Consider the following 25,534-nt stretch of genomic DNA (forward strand, 5'->3'; position numbering starts at 1 on the left):
AGAGTCACCATTTTCAGTGTTCTTTACTCCTTTATTCCATTATTTCCATCTGCTGTCTTGGTGCAAGTGTAGGGTGAATTCTTTCAGCTTGTATGTCAGTACAAGTCTTCATTTTATAGAAAGATATTTCACTGGGCATGATATTATCAGCCAACATTATCGCTCTTCAAATATATTAAAGGTATCACTCCACTATATTCTCTTATGCCTAATTTCTGACAAGAAATCTGATGTCATCCTTAGTTATTCTCTACATAAATGTCTTCTCTAACTGCTAAGATTGCCCTTTATCACTGGTTTTGAGCAATTTGTTTATGGTATAATATACCTTGATATAGCTTTATTCATGCTTTTTGTACTCTAGTTCCATTTAATATCTTGGATCTGCAGATGTACAGTTTTCACAAATTTTTGAAAATTTTTGGCCATCATTTCTTAAAATATTTTTCTGAAAACCTCTTATCGCTCAACTTGAAACGGTCCCACAGCTCACTGATGCTCTGGACACTTTTCTTTAGCAGAAGAAATTTTCCCTGTGTTTCATTTGGGGTACTTCTCCTGCTATGTCTTCAAGTTCACTAACAATTTCATCACAATGCTTATTCTGGCATTAATCCCATCCACTGTATTTATCATATATTTTCAACTCTAGAAGTCTGATTTTTAAAAATATATCTTCTATATCTCTATTTACCTTTTAACACACGAAATATCGTAGTAATAACTTTTAATGCCATTACCTCATTCTAACATCTCCACCAGTTCTCAGTTGGCTTTGATTGGATGATTCTTCTCCTCATCATTGTGGATTGTATTATTCTTGTTTCTTTGCATGCCTGGTAAGCTTTGATTGGATGCCATACATTACGAATTACTATTCTTAATATTTTGTATACAGTTAAGTTACTGGTAACAATTTGATTCTCTTGGGTCTGAATATTTGTTAGGTATGACATAAATTGTAATAGTCAGTCTGAGGTGACACCCTTCTGATTATTCTACCCAACTTCCTTAGATAGTTTCTTCCAGGTGCTTTTCTGGTCCCTGTGTTAGGACCTGTTCCTTCTAATCACTTAAGATTGTTTCTCTGACTTGCTAAGCAGTTTCATCACACTTATGTGCTGATCAATACCCTGCTGAACACTCAGAGAGCCTTTCACAGATTTCCAGAATTGTCTCTCAATGTAGCAACCTTCTTTTGGTACTCCACCCTGTGAATTCTAGTCACTTTGGTTTTCCTGGAATTTCAGCACCATCTCTCAATTCATGGTATCCTCTGGTTCTGCCTGACTTCCCCTTCTTTGTCATGGCTTGGGAATCTCTTAACATAGTAAAAGCTGGGACAACTAAAGAGATCATAGCATTTGTTCCTTATGTTTCCAGAATTATTCTTTGTTGCTTGATCTTCAATGTTGCTTGATCTTCAAATTTGATCTGTTTGTGGGTTTTGTTTTTTTTTTTTTCATATTTATTTTAGTTGTTTCAGTTGGGAAGGTGAAGCCAGTACCTATATAAAGCTATCATAGCTAGATGTAAAAATCATTTGCTTTTCTTTTTCTTTTTATGGTGCTGGGGATTGAACACATGGCCTCATGTATGGTAGGCAAGTGCTCTACCACTGAGCTACATATCCCTTTTCTCATTTGCTTATTTTTTAATAGCAGAATACATAATGAAATAAATTTTAAAAGTTAACTATAAAAGAGAGTAACAACATCAGGGTAGACAAAACTGGGACAAAAGCTAGAGTTCTTTCAAAATCAGGCAGGAGAATCACAAGTTCAAAGCTAGCCTCAGCAACTTAGCAAGTCCCTACGCAACTTAGTAAGAACTATCTCTAAATAAAAAATAAAGAGGCTAGGTATGTTGCTCAGTGGATAGGAGCCCTGGGTTCAATCACCAGTACCAAAAAACAGAAACAACTTATTTTTACAAATTAACTTTGGCTCTTCTAAATATTTAAATAATTGTAAAATAAACAAAAAAATCTTAAAAAGTAACACCTAAATATTGAAAGCAAAAATGAAACAACCTGTTATATCAAGTTGGTGACAAACCACAGAAATGAATTATTTCAAACACGTCTTAGTGGGATATAGCTTAAAGACAAGAGAATTTCATTTAATTTCAGGAATACATTCCTGAAAGTATTTTAAATAACATAAATATAGTCGTGTGTTGCTTAATGATGGGAATAAATTCTGAGAAACACATCTTAGGCAATTTCAGTGTGCAAACATCATTGAGTATACTTATACAAACCTAGAAAATATAGCCATTTCCACATGTAGGTATTCATATATGGTGGTATATCATCGCTTTGGGGATAAAGACCTATAAGACATTATTATACTGAATACTGTAGACAATTATAACATTGTAAATGTTTATATATCTAAACATATCAAAACACAGAAAAGATACTAAAAATACTAGGTGACAAGAATTTTTTAGCTCCATTATTATGCACTAATGACCAAAATGTCATTAAGTGGCACAAGACTGTAAACAATTATACTGATGTCATTTAAAACTGGAATTCCAACATCAGAGAAAGAAAACACAAATCTAAGATAGATGAAGTGAAGTAAAATCTCTCTAGCATCCTGAATTTTCATGGGAATTATCTAAATGACATGATGAAAAATTCCCACATATTTCTGAGCTTTGTTCACTAAAAAGGCCTACAAATGACAGTCAATTTGAGCAATAAGCAATCCTAGTACTTGGAATGTAGCCTCTAAATATCATTTCCTATTGAAAGGAACCAAAGTTCTTTTAGAGAAATAATTCCTTCAAGGTCTGGACAGGAAATGTTTAAGATGAACTTGGAACATTTCATACTTCAAAAGCAAGGGAAATAGGCAACAATGACCACTAGATGGTGGCAAAGGGTCCCAGGAGCCAAGATAAAGAGGCTTCTACAAGGCAAAAGGGGGAGAAATGGAGCATCAGGTAAGAACAATTACTATTCCTAATTGAATTAAATACACCAAATATTTTTAAATGCATGACATCATATTGACTCTTAAATAAAAGTTAAAAAGATTTCAAGCCCCTTTGGGTATCATTTGATAATGCTAGAAGAATATCTTACTATTCTGAAAAGTGTTTAAATGAAGAAAAGGAATCAAATGTTTATCTCCTGCCTTAACTATACAAACCAAATATCTGTGTAAAGAATAATCAATCATAGCCAGGCGCCGTGGCACACGCTTGTAAGCCCAGTAGCTCGGGAGGCTGAGGAGGGAGGATAGCAAGTTCAAAGTCAGCCTCAGCAAAAGCGAATTGCTAAGCAACTCAGTGAGACCCTGTATATAAATAAAATACAAAATAGGGCTGGGGATATGGCTCACTAGCCAAGTGCTCCTGAGTTTAATCCCCAGTACCAAAAAAAAAAAAAAGAAAGAATAATCAATCATAAATTTTTATTTGTGTAGGCATCCCAACCTTTAAATGAAGAAAGAAAAATCCCAGCAACTCAGACCATTGCTATTTTGCAACCTGTAATATATTAGCAAATCTCACCAACGTCACTGTTGACTAGTAGTCAACATCAAAGGAGAGGACATGCAGATGTCAATGCAATATTTCCTATTAAGTTTTCATAAGAAACAGAATTGAACCTAAACCTGACTACCAATTTCCAAGAAATATAAAGCAACAGAGAGAGGCTGAGGTTGTCAGCTCAGCACTTGCCTAGAATGCATGGAGCCTGAGGTTCAATCCCCAGCACCACCAAAAAAAAAAAAAAAAAAAAAAAAAGGCAATAGAGAAAACAGGTTAAATTGTTGTACCAGGGGGATGTCATTTATTCACCAAAACTACAATATATCCTAGAAGTCCCACAAACATATTTTTTTCAATTATTGCAAAAAGTTACAACAAAAGGAGAAATCAATAGATAGTAACTTATATGAGACTTGTTCTCCCACTGAAAGCAACCAGAAAGTTGGAATATATATATATATATATGGAGCACTTGATCACTGAGCTACATCCCCAGTCTCAGCCCCATTTTGTATTTTATTTAGAGACAGGGTCTCACTGAGTTACTTAGCACCTCACTTTTGCTAAGGCTGGCTTTGAACTCGTGATCCTCCTGTCTCAGCCTCCCGAGCCACTAGGATTAAGGCATGTGCCACCATGCCCAGTCAAAATATATTTTTAAAGAGCTATTTTTCAGATAGAAAGCCACAAGGGATATGCAACTGTCACCCCTAAGAGCAGGAGAACAAATAGGTGAGCATTCTACCTGGAGGCACCCTCTAGACCTCAGTTTGGGAAGGGGAACCCAAATGGGGCATAACAGTCTCACTGAGGAGAGACCAGAGTTCCAGGAGATTAAGCAGCCAAAAATATGTAGAGAAAACTACCAGAAAGATGGGAGACACAAGAAAAAGAGTTCCAGAAATCTGCATGGAGGTGGTCTTCAGTTTGGGGCTACATTCTAAGCAGTACCTGCGAGGGCCAAGAACAACTATAAGCTAACCAATCCCACAGTTGGCACTGAGCTGGGAGAAGTCTGGATTCCAGCTAGCCAGAGAGAGCTGACATACAAAAACAGTATGGTCAACAAGCTCATGAAGAACTATTTGATCCAGGCATGATGGCACATGTCTGTAATCCCAGCAACTCAGAAGGCTGAGGCAGGAGGATCCCAAGTTTGAGGCTGGCAACTTATCAAGGGCCTAAGCAAGTTAGTGAGACCCTATCTCAAAAGAAAAAAAAAGTTCACTCAATATCATTAATTGTCAGGAAATAAACTCACAAAGACATACCCACTAGAATGGCCCAAGTGCTAGTGAAGATGAAGTCAAGTGGAAGTCTCCTAAATTGCTGGTGGAAGTATAAAATGATTGTGGTCATTTTTTAGCATGGCTTGACAGTATCACATAAGATAAAAACATACATTAAACGTAGGAGGCAATTGCACTTCTAGATATGAGTCCACTTATAGTGGCATATATATGAAATAGTACTGTAGGAAAAATGAATCTATAGTTTTAAAAAAAAAGTTATCAGTGGTTGCCTGGAACAGGTGGTGAAGGAACTCACTGGGAAGGATCCCAAGGAAACCCCTTTTCTAGTGAAAAAACGGCTCTATATCTTGATTATGGTAGTTTTTACATGGGTATCTACATTTGTTAAAACTCAGAGTGTGCTTGCTTTGGCAGCACATATACTAAAATTGGGACAATACAGAAAAAAATTAGCATGGTCCCTGAGCAAGGATGACACCCACATTTGTGAATCATTCCATAGTTTTGTGGAACCAACCCTTCAACAGATGAATGGATAAAGAAACTGTGGTACATATACAAAATGGAATATTGCTTATAGCATTAAAAGAGAAAAAAATTATGGCATCTGCGGGTGAATGGGAATATCAGGCTAAGGGAAGTAAGCCAATCCCAAAAACCAAAAGCTGTATGTTCTCTCTGAAAGTGGATGCTGACCCATAAAGGGGGTGAGGTGTGTGGCAAAGAATGGAGGTACTTTGATTGGGCAAAGGGGAGGTAGGACAGGCGAGGGGGCATAGGGATAGGAAAGATGGTGGAATGAGATGAACCTCATTACCCGAGGTACATGTAGGACTACACATGTGTTGTGTACAACTAGGAAAAGTTTTGTTCCATTTATGTACAATGAATCGAAATGCATTCTGCTATCATGTATAACCAATTAGAACAAATTTAAAAAAAAAAAACTCACTGATATTGGCTATCAAGGAATTACTGTTAAGTTGGGTGATGGCCCGTGGGTTCATTATACTATTCTTTATGCTTTTCTTTAAAGCTTTTCTAATTAAATTTATTTTTTTAATTAGTACATAGAAATAAACATTATAATTATTGAAGTAGGTAACATGACATTTTGATGCATGTATACACTATGTAATGTTTAAATCAGGTTAAACATATCTACCTCCTCAAACATCATTTCTCTATGGTAAAACTTTCACAATCTTTTCTTCTAGTATTCTGAAATGTACAGTATGTTATGGTTACCTATAGTCCCCTACTATTCTCTCTGCTCTTATTTGAAAGTTTCCGTGATAAAAATACTAAAAGTAATTTTTAAATTAAGATATAACTTCAAATATTTAAAGGATTTCTATGTAGAAAAGAATTCAATTTTATAGAGGAAATCATGTGGAGGAAAATTTGGAGTCAATACAAGGATGAACTAGACAACAGAAGAACATATAGCCTTGTAAGAGAGTGACTCATGCTAGGAAATACTGGTGTACAGGCCTCATAACTACTCATCAGGGCCACAGTAAAGAAAATGACAGCAATGAGTGAGAAACTAGACTAACAGCCTTCCAAGGTTTCTTCTAACACTAAGATTCTACTAAGATTCCATTGATCAATGAATCTGATTGGTGCACATCTCCCAAACACATCAGAACCTATTACTCTCCAGTCCTATCAGATATCATACTACTTGTTTAAGATTTTACATTGACTTGTTCATAATTTTTGCATATATTTGTTAAGTCCTTTTCTTAAGGCTTTCAAAAATCACAATCATGCCTTACACCTGTTAGACTCTTTTAGTCCTCGCACAATGTCCTATACATACTGGGCCATCAAAATGCCTTTTTGAAGGCTCCTTTCAAATCAGTCTCGTAACATTGTGCCTCTGCTTTGCCACTCACGTCTATGTCTTACCTATCACCGTACAATCACTGACCATACCTGCACCACATTCGTGTCCCCCGACCTAGACCTAGAGGAGGGCTCTGTGCATACCTAAAAATATGAATAAAGAAATCCTTCCCATATCGTGAGGCTGTAAACTTTCCAAGTGATGTTGATTCATTCTGATAATCAAATTATGACTGTGGAAGACTGCTTTAATCACTGGAAATATCATTATTCTAACTGCCTGGTTTGTACATACCCCTTACCCAGGTGGCTGCCACCACCATGAACAAACATGGAGCCAACTGAAAAATGATTTGTTTCTCCCCACCACATCTTTTCCACCCTGGTGGTCTTTCCTCCCCAGGTATTCATTGTCTTTATACCACCTCTGACTGCCTACATGAGAATTAGGGGGTGCGTGGGGGTAAAACGCTACAAAATGCCAGACACCTCACCAGACACTTTACCTTGTCAAATCATTTAATTCTTATGATTGGAGTAAGCATTATCTACATTTTTCAGATGGGGAATCTGATATTCAAAAGTTTAGTTATTTGCCCAAACTTCTAAATGATAACCTTGGGATTTGAAACCAGATCTACCTGGCTTCAAAATCTATACATTTTACAAGGAAAACAACAACATCATCTTTCTTACACAAGCCTTGAAATAACACAACCTATAGGAAACAACTTCAGTTGAGAAGGATTACTGTCACAATGGCCCTAGGACCATCTTATCCTCCAATCTCTAAAAGCTTTCTCATTCCTATAATTAAACTCTAAAAGTCCAATATCAACAAATACCATGAGGGGGAGGTAAGTCCTAAAATGCTTAGATAAGCTTCTAGACATATTAAATGTCTTGTTTGGATCATGATTTTCTTTAGAAAGATCAGCCTTAAGTGACTCTTTCTAAGAAACAGATATAACCTAATTCCTTTCATTCTTAAAACTTTCTAAGGATCCCCACTATTAATGGTCTAATGCTACTTTGGCTCATGACTTCCTTTAAGATTTGCTGGCCTCTCCAACAGACCATCCCCCTCCAACTTTACACTTTACAATACCAACTATTCACATTCTCCTGGCCTCCCCAAATACCCTTTTCTTCATGTTTCCATTTCTCTGAACACATTTCTTCTGACTGCCAGCTTCCCCCACCGTCCTCCACCCCAGCCTGTCTAATCAACAACAAACCACATGTCAGACTCCTGTTTGCCCTTTGCCTGTGCTTCAAACACATCTCAACTACTTTCTGACCTTATTGATCACCCTTCCAACCAGAATAAATGCATTTATGGACAATAATGTTCTACCATCAAATAAATACCTCTCTTTCTGCCATTATCTTACTGTGTTTCAAGTGAATGCTGTTATCTCCCTGCCAGAATGAAAGGTTCTGAGGGGAAGAACCAAGTTTTTACAGGTGTACAAATGTCCAGCCTTGGTAGACAGCAAATCTTCCTCATATGCTAAACTAAGTAGCCATTAAGCCACACCCCTATGGCTTTTGTTTCAGGAGCTATCTACTCAAAGGGTCAGGAGTCATTTTCATAAAGACATTTTAAGTTCTTCACTTCATGACCAGAAGCCACTTAAAAACTAATAAATAATCAACATTCTAATTGAAGAAACTATATCAAACTTACCGTCTTAGAGAAATAAGGCAAGAATGAATATAACAAGAAAAGTATGTTGTCCAAAAGGGTGGCATCTGCTGGCTCTTCCACCTTTATCTCTAGATGGTCTTCTGTATCAGCAGCATCAACAGAAGTATCTTCTGTTATAAGTAGCTCTAAAACTGAAAGGGGGAATGGCTGTTTTATTTTATGCTATAGAATAAGAATTGTCTCTCTTCAGTTTCAATATTCACCGAGTGTTTCACTAAATATATGAGTCACAGTGCCTGGAATATGTGGCTCTCCTAAAGACAATTAACACAGAGAAGAAAACTTCAAAATCCTAATTAGAGCTGTCAGACCCTTCAATTATAAAATGAACAATCTCCAGTCTATTCTCCAATACTTCCATGACCATACAACTGCTATCAGAACAATATTTACTCAAGGAAAATTTTTAAAACCAGAGATATATAGACAGGGTCACATTCAACAAACATGGATTTAGTGCTGGTGAAACTTTGTGTTAAAAATTTTAGGAAAGCTGAAAGAGAGGGAGTCTTGGTTTGCAGATTTGCAGGTGGAATGAGCCAAGGCTTAACACAGCATCTGGCACCTGGCAGAGATACTCAACAACTATTTATTGAACGGACAGATGACAGCTATTTAAAAAGAACACAGTAATACCAAGAGAGACTAAAGGGAATTGGGTACAGACCTGCATTGAGGCTCTGTGAATGAAGTAGAATTCCAGTCAGACCTGAGAGCTTGTAGGGGTGGAATTTCAGTATGAGTTACATGAGCCTGGGGTACGTTTGATTAAACAGCTAGGAGTCCAACATGCAGTTATTAAGAAGTTGGACCAGTTGGGCTGGGGATGTGGCTCAAGCGGTAGGGCGCTCGTCTGGCGTGCGTGTGGCCAGGGTTCAATCCTCAGCACCACATACAAAAAAAAAAAAAAAGATGTTGTGTCCGCCGATAACTAAAAAATAAATATTAAAATTCTCTCTCTCTCTCTCTCTCTCTCTCCCCCCCCCTCCCTCCCTCCCTCTAAAAAAAGATGTTGGACCAGTAGTTGCCTCTAAGGTCTTTCTCAACCCTGAGATTCCATTCACTACTATTTTTTTAAGCTTTTGCCTAATTTTTTAAAATTTCTTTTTAGTTTTTGATGGACCTTTGTTTTATTTATTTGTTGGACCTTTATTTTATTTATTTGTATGCAGTGCTGAGAATCAAACCCAGTGCCTCACATGTTAGACAAGCGCTCTACCACTGAGCTACAACCCCAGGCCCTCCATTCACTATTGGTCTATGAATTTGACTGCTGGTGAAGTCTGCCCCATTGGCTCAGCATCTCAGCACCTGAGACACATTAAATGACATTTGGGAAGATTTTACCCATAAAGGTCATTGACATCATTTTGTGGTGGAACCTAAAAGGCCAGGGAAATAATTCATTCTTAATTTTGTAAGCCAAGTTTTCCCTAATCTTGAAAGTTTTGGAGCATGAAAATAACAAATCTTAATGGTGCATGATTCATTTTCAGAACCTTATGGAGTTAAAGACAGTTCAGAAGTCAGTAGTGTTCATATATGGATGCAATGTCTTCTGGAAAATGGGAGAACTGATATGTTATTCCTTCTCAAATTAACTGAATCCCCCCTGCTATGAGTTCTCCTACACTCTGTTTGTGCAGATGGGGCGGGGGGGGGGCGGGGGTCAGATCAGTGCTGCCAAGCCCTGCACTGGTGCAGGATAATGCTATAGCTATGCTTACAGACCAGAACCTTTAAAAACACAAAATACAGTAATTATGGCTTCATAGCACCATACTGGATGGATAAAATGAAACATTTAATCATCATCTAATTTACTGATAAAATGAGAGTGAGCAACACAAAAGTAGAATGCTGTTGATGCCATTATTGGGGATTTTTTTGAAAAATTGTTTCTCATCTCCCACTGGCTGCCAATCTTACTGGAGTGAGATGGTATCTTAGGTTGGTTTTGATTTGCATTTCTCTGACTGCTAGAGATGGTGAGCAATTTTTCATGTACTTGTTGATTGATTGTATGTCCTCCTCTGAGAAGTGTCTGTTCAGGTCCTTGGCCCATTTGTTGATTGGGTTATTTGTTATCTTATTGTCCAATTTTTTGAGTTCTTTGTATACTCTGGATATTAGGGCTCTATCTGAAGTGTGAGGAGTAAAGATTTGTTCCCAGGATGTAGGCTCCCTATTACCTCTCTTATTGTTTCTTTTGCTGAGAAAAAACTTTTTAGTTTGAGTAAGTCCCATTTGTTGATTCTAGTTATTAACTTTTGTGCTATGGGTGTCCTATTATGATAGAGGCTTCAATAACTTACCTTCCCTTGGCAAACCAACATACACCCACATGAATAAATGTGCAGAAGAGAATTCTGGTCCAGAACAAAAATGTGAAATGTCTATTCTGCTCAGAAATAACAGGAACTCTTTCATCTACAAGTGTGCTGGTCTCACTGAGCCAGTATAGACAAGGGAATTCCGTAAGTCTAGCTTGCTAATGTGCCTTTCAAATATATTCAAAGTAACCTAGGAGCCAAATGGTGAACCTGTCTCCTTCCTGAGCTCAGGACATAGACCAATAGGATCCAGAGCAAAGATTATCTCTTTACAGCTTCATACTCTACCCTGAACATTCACTTGTACTTTGCATTCTTATCCAAAATATATCTGCTTTGATTAAATGTACAACTGTTTTCTTCCCCCAATTATCAGGTAAAATTAGCACTCTTGGGAAGTAAATTTTCCAATGGCTTTATGTCCTTCTGGAATTCTTATCATATACTCTCAGTTGAAATATTTCATTTTGAAAAACAATGGATAGAGATGATCAAATATGAAACCAGGAAAGAGAAAACTTTTATCAGGATATTGGCTCATTGTCAGTTTGACAAATATTTAATTGAAAGACAGTTCTATGTGTCAAGCACTACATTACAAGGCTTGTCATCCTGGTTCCATCCTTGATTAATATGAATGCAAGGACCTCAGAACCCCAAGAGACTGGAAATAGCATGGTATCCACAAAAGATGAATGCTGGGGAGGGGAATTCAGGCAAGCTATCCATTAAAAGTTATTCTAGGGCTAGGGTTGAGTGATAGAGCACTTGCCTAGTGCAGGTGAGGCACTGGGTTCGATCCTCAGCACCACATAAAAAGAGATTAAATTCTAAAAAAAAAAAAAAAAAAAAAAAGTTATGCTAGTCACTCCACACCCACATGATCTAGTACAGGTATTTTATGATTAAGAAATTATGTTTAATAAAGCCCTTTTATAATTTTAACATAAAATCTGTACTGTTAACAGGTCTACTTTTGTGCATTAGTTTCTCATTTATATCTTTCTCTTTAGCTTTTTATAAAATTTCTTTTTGAACATGCTAACCAATCCCAACTGTCCTAAAGGAAAAAAAGAATAAGCAATGTCCTTTCATGCTCTAGCCCAAAAGAATGAATAAAGGAACATATGGGGCCCCTGAGTCAGCCTCCTTTCTTCTTTAGGCACATGGAAACTGAACAGAACTTTACAATAATACACGAAAACACCTGGATGGAACAACTCCTTTTCTCCAGCTCAAGCCGAAGGCAGGTATTTACCTTTAGCTTTAGCCCAGATTTCCTCGAGAGGATTCGCTGTTATCAATGGAGCAGTCTCCTCCACTGTGCAGTGCTTGTACCTCGCAAAATAGATCGAGTCTTGGATATCATCAAGCACTGCAGCCTCTTCAAATATGTTACTTTCCTTTATTCCTATGTCTCTATTATCATTCACACGATTATCAAGCATTTGCTCTGCTACGCTCAAAATGTGTGACTCAACCTTATCTTCTTCATTTGAATTCTGCTCTTCACCTATTAAATATTTCTCCACTCCAAACTCCACTGGGAATTTCATGTCTTCTTCATTTATAAAGGTTGGTAACAGGAGCTCCCCAAAGCTTTCCTCATTCTCCTCTTCTTCCTTATCAAATGCATAACAATCAGCATCCAATTCCTCATCATCAAAATCATCTTCTAATGAAGTCACCATTCTGGACGTCTCATCATCAGACACAAGTGTATCAGCAGTAGAGCCAAATTTGGTTTTCAAGTCTAATGTCATTTCTTTTTTCAAAAGTTTATAAGCATCAGTCTTCTCCTGTTCGTTTGAGACCTGAGAACTGTTGCTGGTTTTGTTGTTTTCACTTTCTGGCACTTTCAATTTATCTGGTAGTATTTCTTCAAAAGGTTCAAATGAAGTTTGTTCACCCTGAGCATTATCTGTTTGACTATCCGAATGAGGATGGTTCTTCTGAGCCAAAAATTGTTCCTCAAGATCCATAGTGTTTTCTGAGAATGCACTTTCAATTTGCTCTGAGTTTGCTACTACTGGTTTAGGTTCAGGTTCAACGTCCTGGGAGACTTCAGGAAATTGTTCCACTTTTTCTATAGCTTTCTCAGAATCTTCATTTGCAGAATCATACAATTTCAAAAATCCTAGAAGTTCTTCTACATTATAATTATCAAAATCATCTCTTCCACCATCAAAACGGACAAAATCTGTCTCCTGTAAGGAAAAGAAAAACATTAGTGTGTCAATAACAAAGAGTCACAAAAGCAAACTCATCCACGCTCCCAAATACAGGATTGGTTCTAAAGAATCTTTGGGGTCAACCAGATTACCCTCCTCCAACCCCCATTGGCTCACTCCATCTATGGCTGAGTAAATCTGTCTTTTTCTAGACTACAGTGTTAGAAAGTCTATTATTTCTTTCTTTCTTTCTCTCTCTCTCTCTTTCTTTCTTTCACATGGGTCATATTCTTTAAAAAGCATAATGAGTAAAAATGGTGACAATTTGGTCTCCAACTGCCTGACTCTTGGGTCTCTCTCAATTTGCTCTGAGCATAAGTAGGGAAAGGCAAGGTATCACTTATAGGATCCTCCAGCTCTTAATATCTACACCTATGTTTCAGAAATTTAACTCTTAATCATTTGCTCAGGAAAAGCTGGAAGATCCTGCAGCACTGAGAAAGATGAATCAGTTTTAAAGTATCTTACTGAGATACAAGTACATTTGGTGGAATAAAGAATGATATTAAGGGTATTATTACCACAAGAACAAACTGAAAACAAGATTCAACAAGGTATACACCTTCCTCTTCATCAGGGTTTCACAGTCACTAAGATCTCTCTCAGGACTATCTATATATTTATCTAGTCTTCCTTCTTGCCACTAGTAAGCAAATTGATATAAAAGGAGCCATAGTATGAATGGAAATTAAAAAAAAATTCCATCTCCTAATTAAATCTTCATAATATTCTGCGGGGGTTCCGGGGGTGGGGGAGGCAGTTCAATGTAGGAGGGATGAGTGATTTCCTCTCCCCATCACATGCATTTCTAAGCCATGAGGGATGCATGTAATGGGAAATATAATGAGAAGGCAGAGTTCAAAACAAATGAGTTCTCTGTAATCAGTGAACTGCTGTCACAGCTTAAATCCCAAGAACTCTCTTTACCAACAATGAAGTCCAACAAGCAACAGAAGTGATTTTATGGCCCGAGATTATGAAGAAATTTTAGGAACAACAGCAACAAACAGGATGACTTTATCCATTCAGCCCATCTAATCTAAGAACTGTCCTAGCCTAGCAGCTTGCATATTCTACAGCCACGACAAAGAGCTGCCCAAAGATGTTTCAATGTTGGTGGGCATCAATTACTATACAATTTAAAACTTTAGAATATAATCAGCTGAAGTGAGAATTCTAGAACACGAAATCCTTTCAGTCACAAAATCAATTTAAGTCAGAGCACCATACAGGAATGCTGTATAAAGGAAGCAGTTGGGGCCTTAAAAGATCTGAGACTGAACATCACCTGAAACGCTCAGGTCCCCTTTTCCAAATCTATAACATGACTATGATCCCATATATGACTAAGAATAAGAAAACCTTTGTAAGTACATAGTTCTAGCCTAGTATAAAAGTTAGAGTTTATTAATTTAACCTAAATATACTTAAAATGTCTAATAACTATCCAATGAGTTTTGCCTGTAAAATGAAATTATTTACCTCTTAAATTTAATAGCCAAGTACAAATATATTAAATTATTTTTCACATATAAAACAGAAGAGAAAAGCCCCATAGTTGAGTAAACAGCCTTCTACAAGAATATCTGTTTCAACATATTAGACAACTTTCAGATTATAATATAATCACCCTTGAATGCCTTTCAAACTTTTTTTTTACAGGTAGTCTGATTTCAAATGAAAATCTGATACACAAATGTTAGATTGCCCCCCAAACACATTATAAAACTTTCAGAAGCAGTTAACTGAATATAGCTGGTGGATTCATAAGCCAGTTTACAATTGAGAACAAAAAAGAAATCCATAACTTACATCTGTTGGAATTTGTAGCTCTTCTTTAGTATATTCACGAACTACCTTGATGAAATCTTTTGGAAAGTATCCAAAAATATGGCCAACCTATAGTGCAAAAGAGACAAATATCAAATAAATTCTGTACAAGGAATATAAATAAGAGATTTCTCAGAAGTGGCAGGAAATATACACATAATAGATAGGTATATGGTATAACCAAGAAAGAAAGTTGCTATAACAATTACACTGAGATTATTATTCCAAATAAAAATTAAGTACAGAACTGTTAAAACAACATTTCCAACCACTGAAGTTTTCTTTTTTACATTTAGCTTAATTCTCAACACAGAGCACATAAAGTTAAGACTTCTGAAGTAAATAAAAGATCTGCATAGGAGATTACTGTATATTATATGGTTAAAACTATGTAAATCAAAGCTGGTTATAAATGCAATTCCAAATAACCTCTAGCAAGAATTTACCTGTACATTTTGTAGCATTGCTCATAAACCAATATTTATGTCTTTCTTAACCAATACACAGCAGTCATGAAAATTAATAAGTAAAAACAATACAAAATCTCTAAAATGTATTACCACTATAGCAAATGTATTGATAGTATATGCTTTCCTAGCTTTTTCCAAATCTACTTTTACAAGTACTTGGGGAGAAAATAAAATTACAATATAATGCATACGAAACCACATATCAAGCTTCAGTTTCACCGAAAATAAATCCTCTGCAGAAAAGAACGCCATTTATTTTCAGCACCAACAGCTAAATTATATGAAGTTACATAAAGTGTACAAAAGGTATATAAAGTTCCCCTTGAGAAAGACACTCTTATTACTAACTACTGACTAAAAGGAACAGAAGATTCTTGCCAATAATTAAAGGAAACTGATAGGCAAATCAAATGCCCAAAAAAGAAAATTAAAAAAGGCATCTTATCACTACCTCTAAAATATCCCCATTCATGAATGTTCTTGTTATATCTAGAAACCATCTGAGAGCCAGTATTAGTGGTAGAATACTGCCATGAAGATTAGATAAGACAGAGCAATTAAAAGCTTCATCACTGCAGATAAAGTCTGAGACTCTAGAAAACCAACAACATTGCAGAATGAAAACTAAAAACTCGAAAGGAGAAATCATTTTGAAAACTAAATAAAGAGTTTTTAATTTCCTAAGTATAACACTCATGACATGAGAGGCGAGTCTGAGGGGAAATACAATTTTCCCTTCTGTTGAAAATTCTATTATAGTTAAATTTGGAAAAGGGAAAGAAACCAGAGATGTATGGAGAAAGGAAACACATTTATCTCTTCTTAATCTGTGTCAATTGAGACCATAGATTATATAAAGCTCCATAATTACACACTGGGTGGTATCCCATTTCTTGTGATATGAAAAAGAAATGATGCAGAATCATGGAAGCTCATGACTGGAAATAATTTTTATATCTAATTTTGCTTCCATACATCATCCCTGCCAAGGTGCTGTTGATTTGATTTGTGGGTGGGGAGCAAAGAACTGCCACAAGAGAACAAATTCTGCATAAGCTACTATCAGAACAAATGTACTTAAGTGCCACTGCCCTGAAAGGAAATATTCAAAAGGAAGATGGATTAGACAGGGGTCCTTTCCTAACTGAGTTTTTTACTTTATAGGGAGCTAACATAAAACACAACCTGACTGAAGGCAAAGAAGACAAATGAATGCCACAGGAGCAATGCAAACAAAGTGCCACCCAAATACTCATCAGTCGGCAAAGATCCTTTCTGGTCAGGTGCTGAAAGCAGGGCTCCTCAGGAAGACAAGATGAGTGCTGCCACCCAGAATGGCAAGAGTCCTAGGGATGAACATAGTTAACAGGCTACAATGTGACAGAAGAAAATGTAAATCAAGCCATTTATCCAAAAGCTCAAAGAAGGGGAGAAAGATGACTACTATATGAAAAATGCCACTTAGGTACATGGAAAAACAGTTCCAAGTTTAAAGATTACCAATCCTATTTGGTATACTTGAAAGAAACAATAGATGGTTCTTTATATGGAGTACTGCAACTGGGACTCTGTCTAAATATAAAGTTTGTACCTAGAGCCACCATGTTTCAAGATCATTCCCTAAGAATCAGAAATGGCAACAAAATGAAACTAGTTTTCCCATAGGGATTACTCTTATTTTCTGCTGTGTGGTGTTTTATTTAGGGTGAGAACTTTCAGGGATGCAACCCGGAATGTCTCTAAACTGGAACATTCCTACAGTCATCAAAGACCCTTGCTACTATTTTAAGTAAACAATCCACATATCACATTTTTTTAAATGAAAAGGACAATACTCATAAGTCTCTCAATGAGGTCACTCCTAGTGAATCTCCCCATTTAAAATATCAAAGAATGATATAAACAATGTCATGTCTTTCATCAGAAGATCCATACAACTGGCTGGAAGTAGAACCCCTGGGGGAACCTTCAGGCATAGAATATAGGAAAAGCAGGAAATGGATGGCCCAGAAGTTGCAAAAAAAGAAAAAAAAGGGGAGAAAAAAAAAGCACATAATGAACATAATACTCTGCTTTTTTAGAGTAAAAACAGCACAAATGATTAGGTAAAATACACAAAAAATCAACTTTAAATATGCATGCCTGAGTTACTATCTCAGACTTAATTTACAGGATTAACTCTAATGTCCATGAATCCTTCCCTTTTGAAGCAGTAAAACTAAAAATTGTCAGGTTTTCACCATGACAACCTTTATGATGTGTAGAGCCTTCTGGAACTTGATGTGAGGGATAGCAACCACAACCAGTTCAGTTCTGTTTCAGAAAGTCTCCTGACTTTCTATGCTGTGCCAGGTCCAAGGCGTGTTAGGAGCACAGGGCCTGGCAGAGAGGTCAGGTTAACTCTACAAAGACCCCAAGAAATCAGTCATTTAAATCTACACTGCTGAAAAACCCATCAAAAGTAAGAATATAACACCTGTCAAACTTTTACTTACGCTTCTGGCCCAACATTCTGGTGATACCTCTGCAAGTTTATAGTAGACATATACAGGGTCACCTTTTTTAAAATTCACAAAAAGACAATCTGGGCCTCTGAAATCTTCAAGAGCTTCACCTCGATACATTAACACTGTATATGAACATTTAAAAAAGAAAAACAAACATTAGGATTTGATTTTTCACAGTCCATACTGACTCATCAGGAAATATGAATCCCACTATGAACAAAAATCAAGTTTTTCCAGTACTCTCTGGAATCACTTTTAATTCACCTGCTCAAAGTATCTAAAATCCTTAGAGATTTTATTGCTATAAAATACAATATTCCCTGCAATTAGACAAGGGAAAAGGAAGCTTCTCTATTTTTCTCTGTGCTGAGAAATAAAAACCAAAGTGGCTACTACCAACCATGGCTGGTTTCAGTGAAACTCTTGGTTCTTGCAGGCCTCAATTTTTTTCTGTTTCATAATCATAAAAAGCTTCATTTTGCAAATATGTAAATCCAAGTGTAGACACGGACAGGCTTAAGTGTGGCTTCATGCAGAGGTAATAGGGAAGAGGGAAGAATATCCAGGAACCCCCAAGGGGTTAATTAACTTGAACTAACCACTAAAAGACATTACCTTTAAGTGGCTGCAAGTGCTACCATGCAGCCGTAAACACTGTAAATTTCATTTGCAGCAGAGTTGCTGTCTCTGTGTTCAGGATCTGGGTAAATTACCAGGAAATGTATTTTCTCTGAGCAAATATTGTTGACTATATTCAACATTGTTTCAAAACATTCTCATTCGTATTTTTTTTAATAAACAAAATCAAAAGTGGGTATCCTATCTGACAAGGAACAAGTTTAACCATGAGAAAAGGTCAGGCAATACCTTCATGCTTAAAATGCAGGACTAGAATCACAATTGATCTAGAAACTGGTAGAAGCAACATTTTTCTTTTGGTTGACCAAATACACAGTTTCTGATTTAAGATGAAATGGACAATAGATGTATGTAAAAATCACAAAGAATAAATGGAAATAACACTTTTTCTAAAAGCCAATTAGCAGTAAAATACACAAGAATGTGTGTTTTATAAAAATATATGTCTGAGGAACAAACACAGATTTGGAGAGGGTAACTTGTTTTTTTTTTTTTTTTTGAAGCTAAAATAGGACTATTTTCAGAACTGTCAGCATCCTAATTCATATATAATTAAGAGGCCAAGTTGAAGGTGAGAGACACTTTAAGGTGGGGAATTCTCATCACAAGTGGAAATGGCAATGTTTCTCTTGTTCCCCCTTAGGTCATAGAGGATTTACAAATCAGTAATATATTAGGTGACAACATAATGCATACTATGGAGCACCTATTTAGTTCTTTTTTTTTTTTTGGAGCACTTATTTGGAAGGCACACAAAAGGACACCTGACATCCACACCTCACTACTTCCTACAACACAACACAGACCCACCTGTTGTGTTTGGTCACATCTGTTTGGACATAGGCCATTTCTCAAGTTATGTTACCCCACTGAACCTTACCAACACCATGTCTTAGTACTGAGGAAGCATCAGTGATGACATTGTCCAGGTAGCCCATGTAGGATAGCGCTCGATAGCAAAGAATAGCAAACATTTTACCATGCTGGAAGCCTGATTTTGTTCACCCAAAACTGAAAGGAAATATCATGGCAGCTGCTTTGCTTTTCTGAGTGTTTATTTACTCCAGCCTTAGGGTTACCTCTAGGAACTGCTTAACATATATTGGAGACATCTTTTTTCTTTATTGGAGTGGAACAAACAATTCAAATTATAAAATTTGTTTTTGGTAACACCAATTTAGGCATAAAGAGCTCAATGGTAAACTCCTTGGCCTTTTTAGCATGAATATTTTAAAATATGTACTGCTTACAATTTATGGACAACAGGGTCATCAAGTTACAAGGTTACTAGAAACCAAGCGGGAGGCCATAAGAAGTATTCTGGGCCAGTAAATATACAGAGGAAAGAGGTTCCAACAACACTAGCGACTGAGTCTAAAACTGAATTGGCTTATAAAAATCTTGGAGTATTTATTATTGTTATTGCAACAAACCTCTTCATCTGAATCTGAATGGCTACATCCTCCCCACCGCCCACCTCCAATCCAGGACTGGGAAGCAATTCTGTCCGCTTCCTGTGCACAGAAGAGGCTGCAGTTCCCAGGTGGCTGGTGCAGATCCTTGGCCTCTTTCAAAAGCAAAAGATTATTGGCCCACCTGCTACCCTACCTCAAATATGAAGGGAGGTTTCTATGCACAGAAATGACAGGACTGAAGCAGAGTCGGGCCGAGACCTCGGAACACATTGCGTGCCTGGACTCGGTGCTCTTCCCAAGCCTAAACTCTAGTCCCTGTTAAAAGGCAAAACCAGCCCAATCCCCAGTGCAGCAAAAGGACGAAGGGGCCAGTGAGCCTTTCCCAAGGAGCCCCACCATCAACCTGCCGCTGGGATTAGGGCCACCGAGCCCTGGAGAGCATCTGCCCTGATACCTCACCGGCCCAGGTCCCTGTGGCGGGGGCAGAAAAGCGCTCTGATACAGCGTGGGGAGCCCCCCGGCACGCGGCACGCAACCCCATCACCCACTGAGATCCTAGGCGAATCCTGGAAGGGAATAAACTGAGAGCTGTCCCTGGGGAATCGTGTTTCCCAACCCCCGCCTCACTCAGTAGAGAAAAATAAAACGCTGGCAACAAGTGGGAGTCGAGTGGCCGGGGCGCCGGCAGAGCCGGAGGGGACACACGCAGGGTCCCGAGGCTCTGTCACTCCTGCGCCCCACCCGTCTTCCAGCGACCCCCTAGCCCAGCCCGCGGGGCTGGGGACCACAGGATTGGAGCCCCATGCAGCCCCGAAGAGCCACCGCGGAGACCCCGGGCCGCCCGCCCGCCTGTGCACTCACTGCTGCATTGGTCGTCTGCACAGAGTTTGTGCTTCGAGAAGCGCCGGCCGGTGCTCGGGTCCGGTTGGCCCGGCACTCGCCAGGTCGGACAGAGCACGAACAGCCAGAAGAGCAGCCCCGGCGCCTCAGCCATGTTGTGGTCCCCTCGGGGAGCTGGTGACGCTCCCCGAGGTGAGGGTGGGCCTCAGGGGGCGGGTGGGTAGCGAGGCGCGGAGGGGTGGCGCCTGGGAAGGCTTAAGCCTTTCCCAGGTGACTCGTCAGCAGGGATATCTGGGGGTCGATGCACAGACTCTACTGGAGAACGCAGGGAGCCAGAGCTCCGTCCTTCTCTAGTGGAGACCTTCTCCTCAACTGAAGACCTTCTCCTCCAGTCGTTGCCGGGGCAACTAGGACTCTCTTTCTCCTCCAATCACCTGCCTTTGCTTCTGTGACCTCACAAGCGACCCTCTGCATGATTCCAGTCATCACCCACCCATCCCCCCCCACTCCGCCAACCAGTCCTTTCTGGCTTTCCTCAACGTCTCATTTCTGGTCCATCCTGAACTAGCCTACTCCACTTCACCATCACTCCCATCCCCCATTCCTGGTTGGGTACCTCCTTTTCTGAACTACCAAATCCCACTCATGACTTGTCACAGCTAGTCTATGGTTCCAGGCTCCCTCCCCTTCAAACTCCTAGAGGTTCCTTGAAGCCCCACCCCAAGATCCCTCTGATTAGGAAAGGGGAAGGTGAATGGAACTGTGAGTGAGGGTGTAAACTGGAGACAATGAATGGCCTGCTTTTTTTTAAGGCGGGGACAGGTGAGGGCAGAGAGATGGACAGTAGTCTTGGGGCTAAGATCTTGAGATTCTTATCTTTATCCAGAAGGGAAGAAATCATTTAATTCAACAGCATATTTTTAACTTTCATTTTGTGCTACCATTCATGCCAGACGCTGGACAAAGCCCTAGCATGGTGTGGGAGTGGATGAAAATCAAAAGACAAGATATCTGGTCCTGGTCCGAAAAAGTCCACAACTTAGTGGGAACCAACTGACAAAACCGATTGTCAGAGAAGAAAGCTAGTAGCTAACATTTCTTGAACGCTTTATGTCCAGTTGTTATTCTGAAGGTTTTATACATATCAATTCATTTGATCTTCATAACAATAGTACCTTACAGTAGTAGTAGGTCCTATTCCAATCCTTATTTTAGAGTAAATTGAGGCAGTCACACATCCAGTGAGTAACGGAGCTAAGTTTCAAACCCAAGGAGTAGACTCCTTTTCATCACAACCTATCAACTAACAAGCAAATGTTGTACTTTCTGACAAGAGGAGCAAAATCTGATTTAAATCATAATATAGCTGAATTACTGATATGTACAGTTAAGGGGGGGAAGGCACAAGCTAGCCAGCCCAAGGAAGAGTGTCTGCAATGCTCCCATCCTTGGTGGAGCCATTCTCATTTGTCTGTGACCAAGGGCTTGTTACTATAGTCTCTGCTAAAGTTATTCATCAACCTCCAACAATGAACCCATCAGTTGTTTCCCCAAATTAACTCAATCTTTAAAACTCAGAGAAAAGAATGTAGTCCACCATGTTCATAATGTTAAATAAAGAAAACGTTGGAAAAAAGGTGTGCACAAACATTTGTCTACAGGGGCCATGAGAGGTCCCCTTTGGTCCAGTGTACTTCTGCGCTTTCTGGAGAACCAGTGGATCATAGAAACTGTCTGAGTCATTCTTCATTTCTTTTCTACCATGTATTTATTATGTTATAAAATGTATCTAGTAGGCATCTCTAGTAACATGTTGAAAACTGAATTCATTTTTCTCTCAAAATCTGCTCCTTTCAGTCTTCCCTATCTCAGAAATAAGAACAACAATTTAATTCCCATTACCCAGGTGCTCAAAGCCCAAAACTTACAAACCATCTTTGATCTCTTTTCTCTCACATTCCAACTCCAGTCCATTAGACAATATTATGTCTTTATTTTTATAATTTTATTGAGATATAGTTGACCTACAATAAATTGCACATGTTTAAGGTGTACAATTTGATAAGTTTTGACATGAATATACCCATGAGACTATCACCAAAATCAAGAGTCTTTCATCCTTCTTTGTAATCCCTCCCCTCTCCTTTTCTGTCTCCAAACATCTCCTGTCATTATAGATTGTTTTGCATTTTCTAGAATTTGATATAAATTATACAGCATTTTATTTATTTATTTTTCTGACTTCCTTCTTTCCAAATAAGCATTTGAAACATGCCCAGAATCTGACCACTCCTCTGCATCTGCTAAGCCAATATACAGGCCAAACCCACATCATAAGTCACCTGAATGATTCCCATAGCCTTCTTCTGCCCTTGCTTCTGCCCTCATTTTCCCCAGTATCTATTGTCCTGATGGCAACTAGAGTGATATTTTTAAATATAAATTTGATTGTGTCTCTCTGCTGAAAATCTTCCTATAGCTTCCCATTTCCAAATAAAAGGCAATGACTTTAGCCAGGCCTGGTCGTACTCATCTGTAATCCCAACAGCTCAGGAGGCTCTCAGGAGGATCCTGAGTTCAAAGCCAGCCTCAGAAATGTAGCGAGTCCCTAAGCAACTCAGTGAGACCCTATCTCTAAATAAAATATTTTAAAAAGGACTGTGGGTGTTGCTCAGTGTTTAAGTGCCCCTGGGGGTTCAATCTCTGGTATCAGGAAAAAAAAAAAAAAGGAAAAAAAGCCATGACTTTATTATGGACTGCCCTGCCTTATTATGGACTGCTCTTATTCAATGTGACTCCCCTCATCCTTTTCTCCCCATTTCCTAACATTCTTCAATTGCTCTGTTAGTTAGTTCCATTTAAATACACCAAGCCCACCCCTGCGCTTCAGAGCATTTACACTTGCAACTTTGCCTCAACCTTAACTCCCCAAATCATCTGACTAGCTAACTACCCCCTCACTTTATCATGTCTCTGTAACAGTGGCATTTCATGTGATAAAGGCCTTCCCTGGCCACCCTACACAAAATAGAGCCTCTTGCCATGACTATCAAGCCCATCACCTTGCCTTTCTTTCTCTTCAGACTTGCCTTACCACTTTAGACTTCTCTTACTACTTGCCTTACATTTTTTATCTACTCGACTGCTCCAACCCAACCTCAAACACAATTTCCAACACGAGCAGGAAATTAGTTGTTTTGTTCACTACTGTTACATCAGTGACTAGGGAAATGCCTAGAATGTATGAGAGAGTTAACAAATGATTTGTTGGATAAACTCATGGTTCCAATGATATTATAAATATACTACACTATTAACCTAAACACATATATTAACTATTAAGCCCCCGTATATAAATAGTACTGAGAGGAAATAAGCTATGAGAACAAGGCATTTAAGGTCCACCTCTCAGCAGCATGCATCCTCAACTCCAGGAATGTACCCCTGAATGTGTTTGTTGTTGAATAAAAACATAGTTGTTGTGGAGAGTAGTTGTTTGGTTACATGATACTGGAATATTTAAGCAGATCTTTAAAAACTAGTTTTAATTTTTTTCTTATTTTTCTTATTATAGAATATGGTATGTTGTAGAATTTTTCTTATTATAGAATAGAAATTAATGACAATTCATTGGTGGAAAAATCAGAATAGCAAAATGATCTAATTGTATATTATCTTCTTGATATTTACTTTGACTCATAATCAGATATAATTTTATATGCATAGTCAGTGCTTCCAGTTACTGAAGAACTAGCTGCTTAGTTTGTAGAGTTTTCAATATTTTGATTTATCAGCATTATTTTTTAAACTTATTGCCTTAAAGACATATTAACTAGTCTGGTGGATAATGAGAAGAAAATTTCTCAACTGGCCAGAATAAGGTAGTGGTAGTTCTTTCTACCAGGATACATACAATTAGTGGATGAATCAGCATTCACTTTTACTTATAGCATTTAAATATGTGGCACTGATGTTTAATATAAGGTTATGTTAAAAACCTTCAGAAAAGTAACAGGATAGAATGTGGTGGTGATTGTTGGCATGGAGATAAATAATCTCAAGTGCATTATTCTTTAATACCTCAAAGGGAATTCTTATGGGGTAAGAGTTGAGTAATTGTTAAAGGTAAATGTATCCAGTTTGGGTGGAGGGGACATAAAATTCTAAGATATGAAGGGTTCCTAATGTCAGAGTACAATCTAAATGAGACAAGAAAAACATATCTGAAACAAATAATTGGCAGCATAATAACATACACCATTGGAAACTTGTGAAGGCACTTGCCTAGGAGCATTCAGAAGGCCTAACGCTGCTGTTACCAGGAAGAACCTCATCTATTGTAAATGATGTGCCAGAGAATAGTGTTAAACATTTATGGAGGACTAAACCTCTCCGAGAGGGGCAATATATTTACCCTTGCATATGAAACATTGGAAAAAAAAAGTGGACAAAATACAAACAACAACATTTCTCAGATATTAGATAATAAGCAGCATAAGCGTGACCTCTAAGATAAAGTTAAGCATGAGAGATGAGTGCTAGGATTATCCCAATTTACTCCCTGGAAAGAATTTTTCAGGTCACATCCAGAGAAGGGAAATTCAAATAGAAAATCTCCTGAGTTGAAGAGATGGATTTCAAAGTCTGAAGAGACCAATGCAGCTAGAAGTCACAGAGCAGAATAAAGGAGAAAGTAGAGAACTGCAGAGGGAGGGAGAGTGTGTACATGCACTAGCTCTCTAGACATCCATGGAGGGTTCCCCTGAAGTCTGTGGTTAAGTAACAATGGGTGCACATGTAAGGCCAGAGAAAGAACCTTCAGAAAGGAACAGGATAGAAGGTGGTGGTGATTGTTGGCATGGAGATCAATTTTTGTAATCACCAGCTGGAATGGAAAATCTGTAATAAAAGGGCATCAAGTAACACATTCAGTAAAAGGCAAAA

General features: G+C 38.2%; 1 protein-coding gene and 1 non-coding gene across 2 annotated transcripts in view; one reads left to right on the forward strand and one right to left on the reverse strand.

Annotated features, from left to right (window-relative positions):
• LOC139702404 (transport and Golgi organization protein 1 homolog) overlaps window positions 1-19,273 on the reverse strand; it is a 53,240-nt gene extending 33,967 nt beyond the window's left edge. The window contains exons 1-6 of the mRNA XM_071603492.1: window positions 19,216-19,273; window positions 17,681-17,818; window positions 16,375-16,490; window positions 14,702-14,788; window positions 11,917-12,865; window positions 8,305-8,456 (exon numbers count right to left, since the gene is read on the reverse strand). Of these exons, the coding sequence (XP_071459593.1) occupies window positions 8,305-8,456; window positions 11,917-12,865; window positions 14,702-14,788; window positions 16,375-16,490; window positions 17,681-17,818; window positions 19,216-19,273 (1,500 nt within the window). The remainder of the gene's footprint in view (window positions 1-8,304; window positions 8,457-11,916; window positions 12,866-14,701; window positions 14,789-16,374; window positions 16,491-17,680; window positions 17,819-19,215) is intronic.
• LOC139702563 (U6 spliceosomal RNA) lies at window positions 5,162-5,269 on the forward strand. Its single transcript, XR_011705180.1, has one exon. It is a non-coding gene; the product is annotated as a U6 spliceosomal RNA (small nuclear RNA).
• Window positions 19,274-25,534: the final 6,261 nt, after the last annotated feature.

Source organism: Marmota flaviventris, chromosome 17, assembly GCF_047511675.1.
Source record: "Marmota flaviventris isolate mMarFla1 chromosome 17, mMarFla1.hap1, whole genome shotgun sequence".
Taxonomy (NCBI): Eukaryota; Metazoa; Chordata; class Mammalia; order Rodentia; family Sciuridae; genus Marmota; species Marmota flaviventris.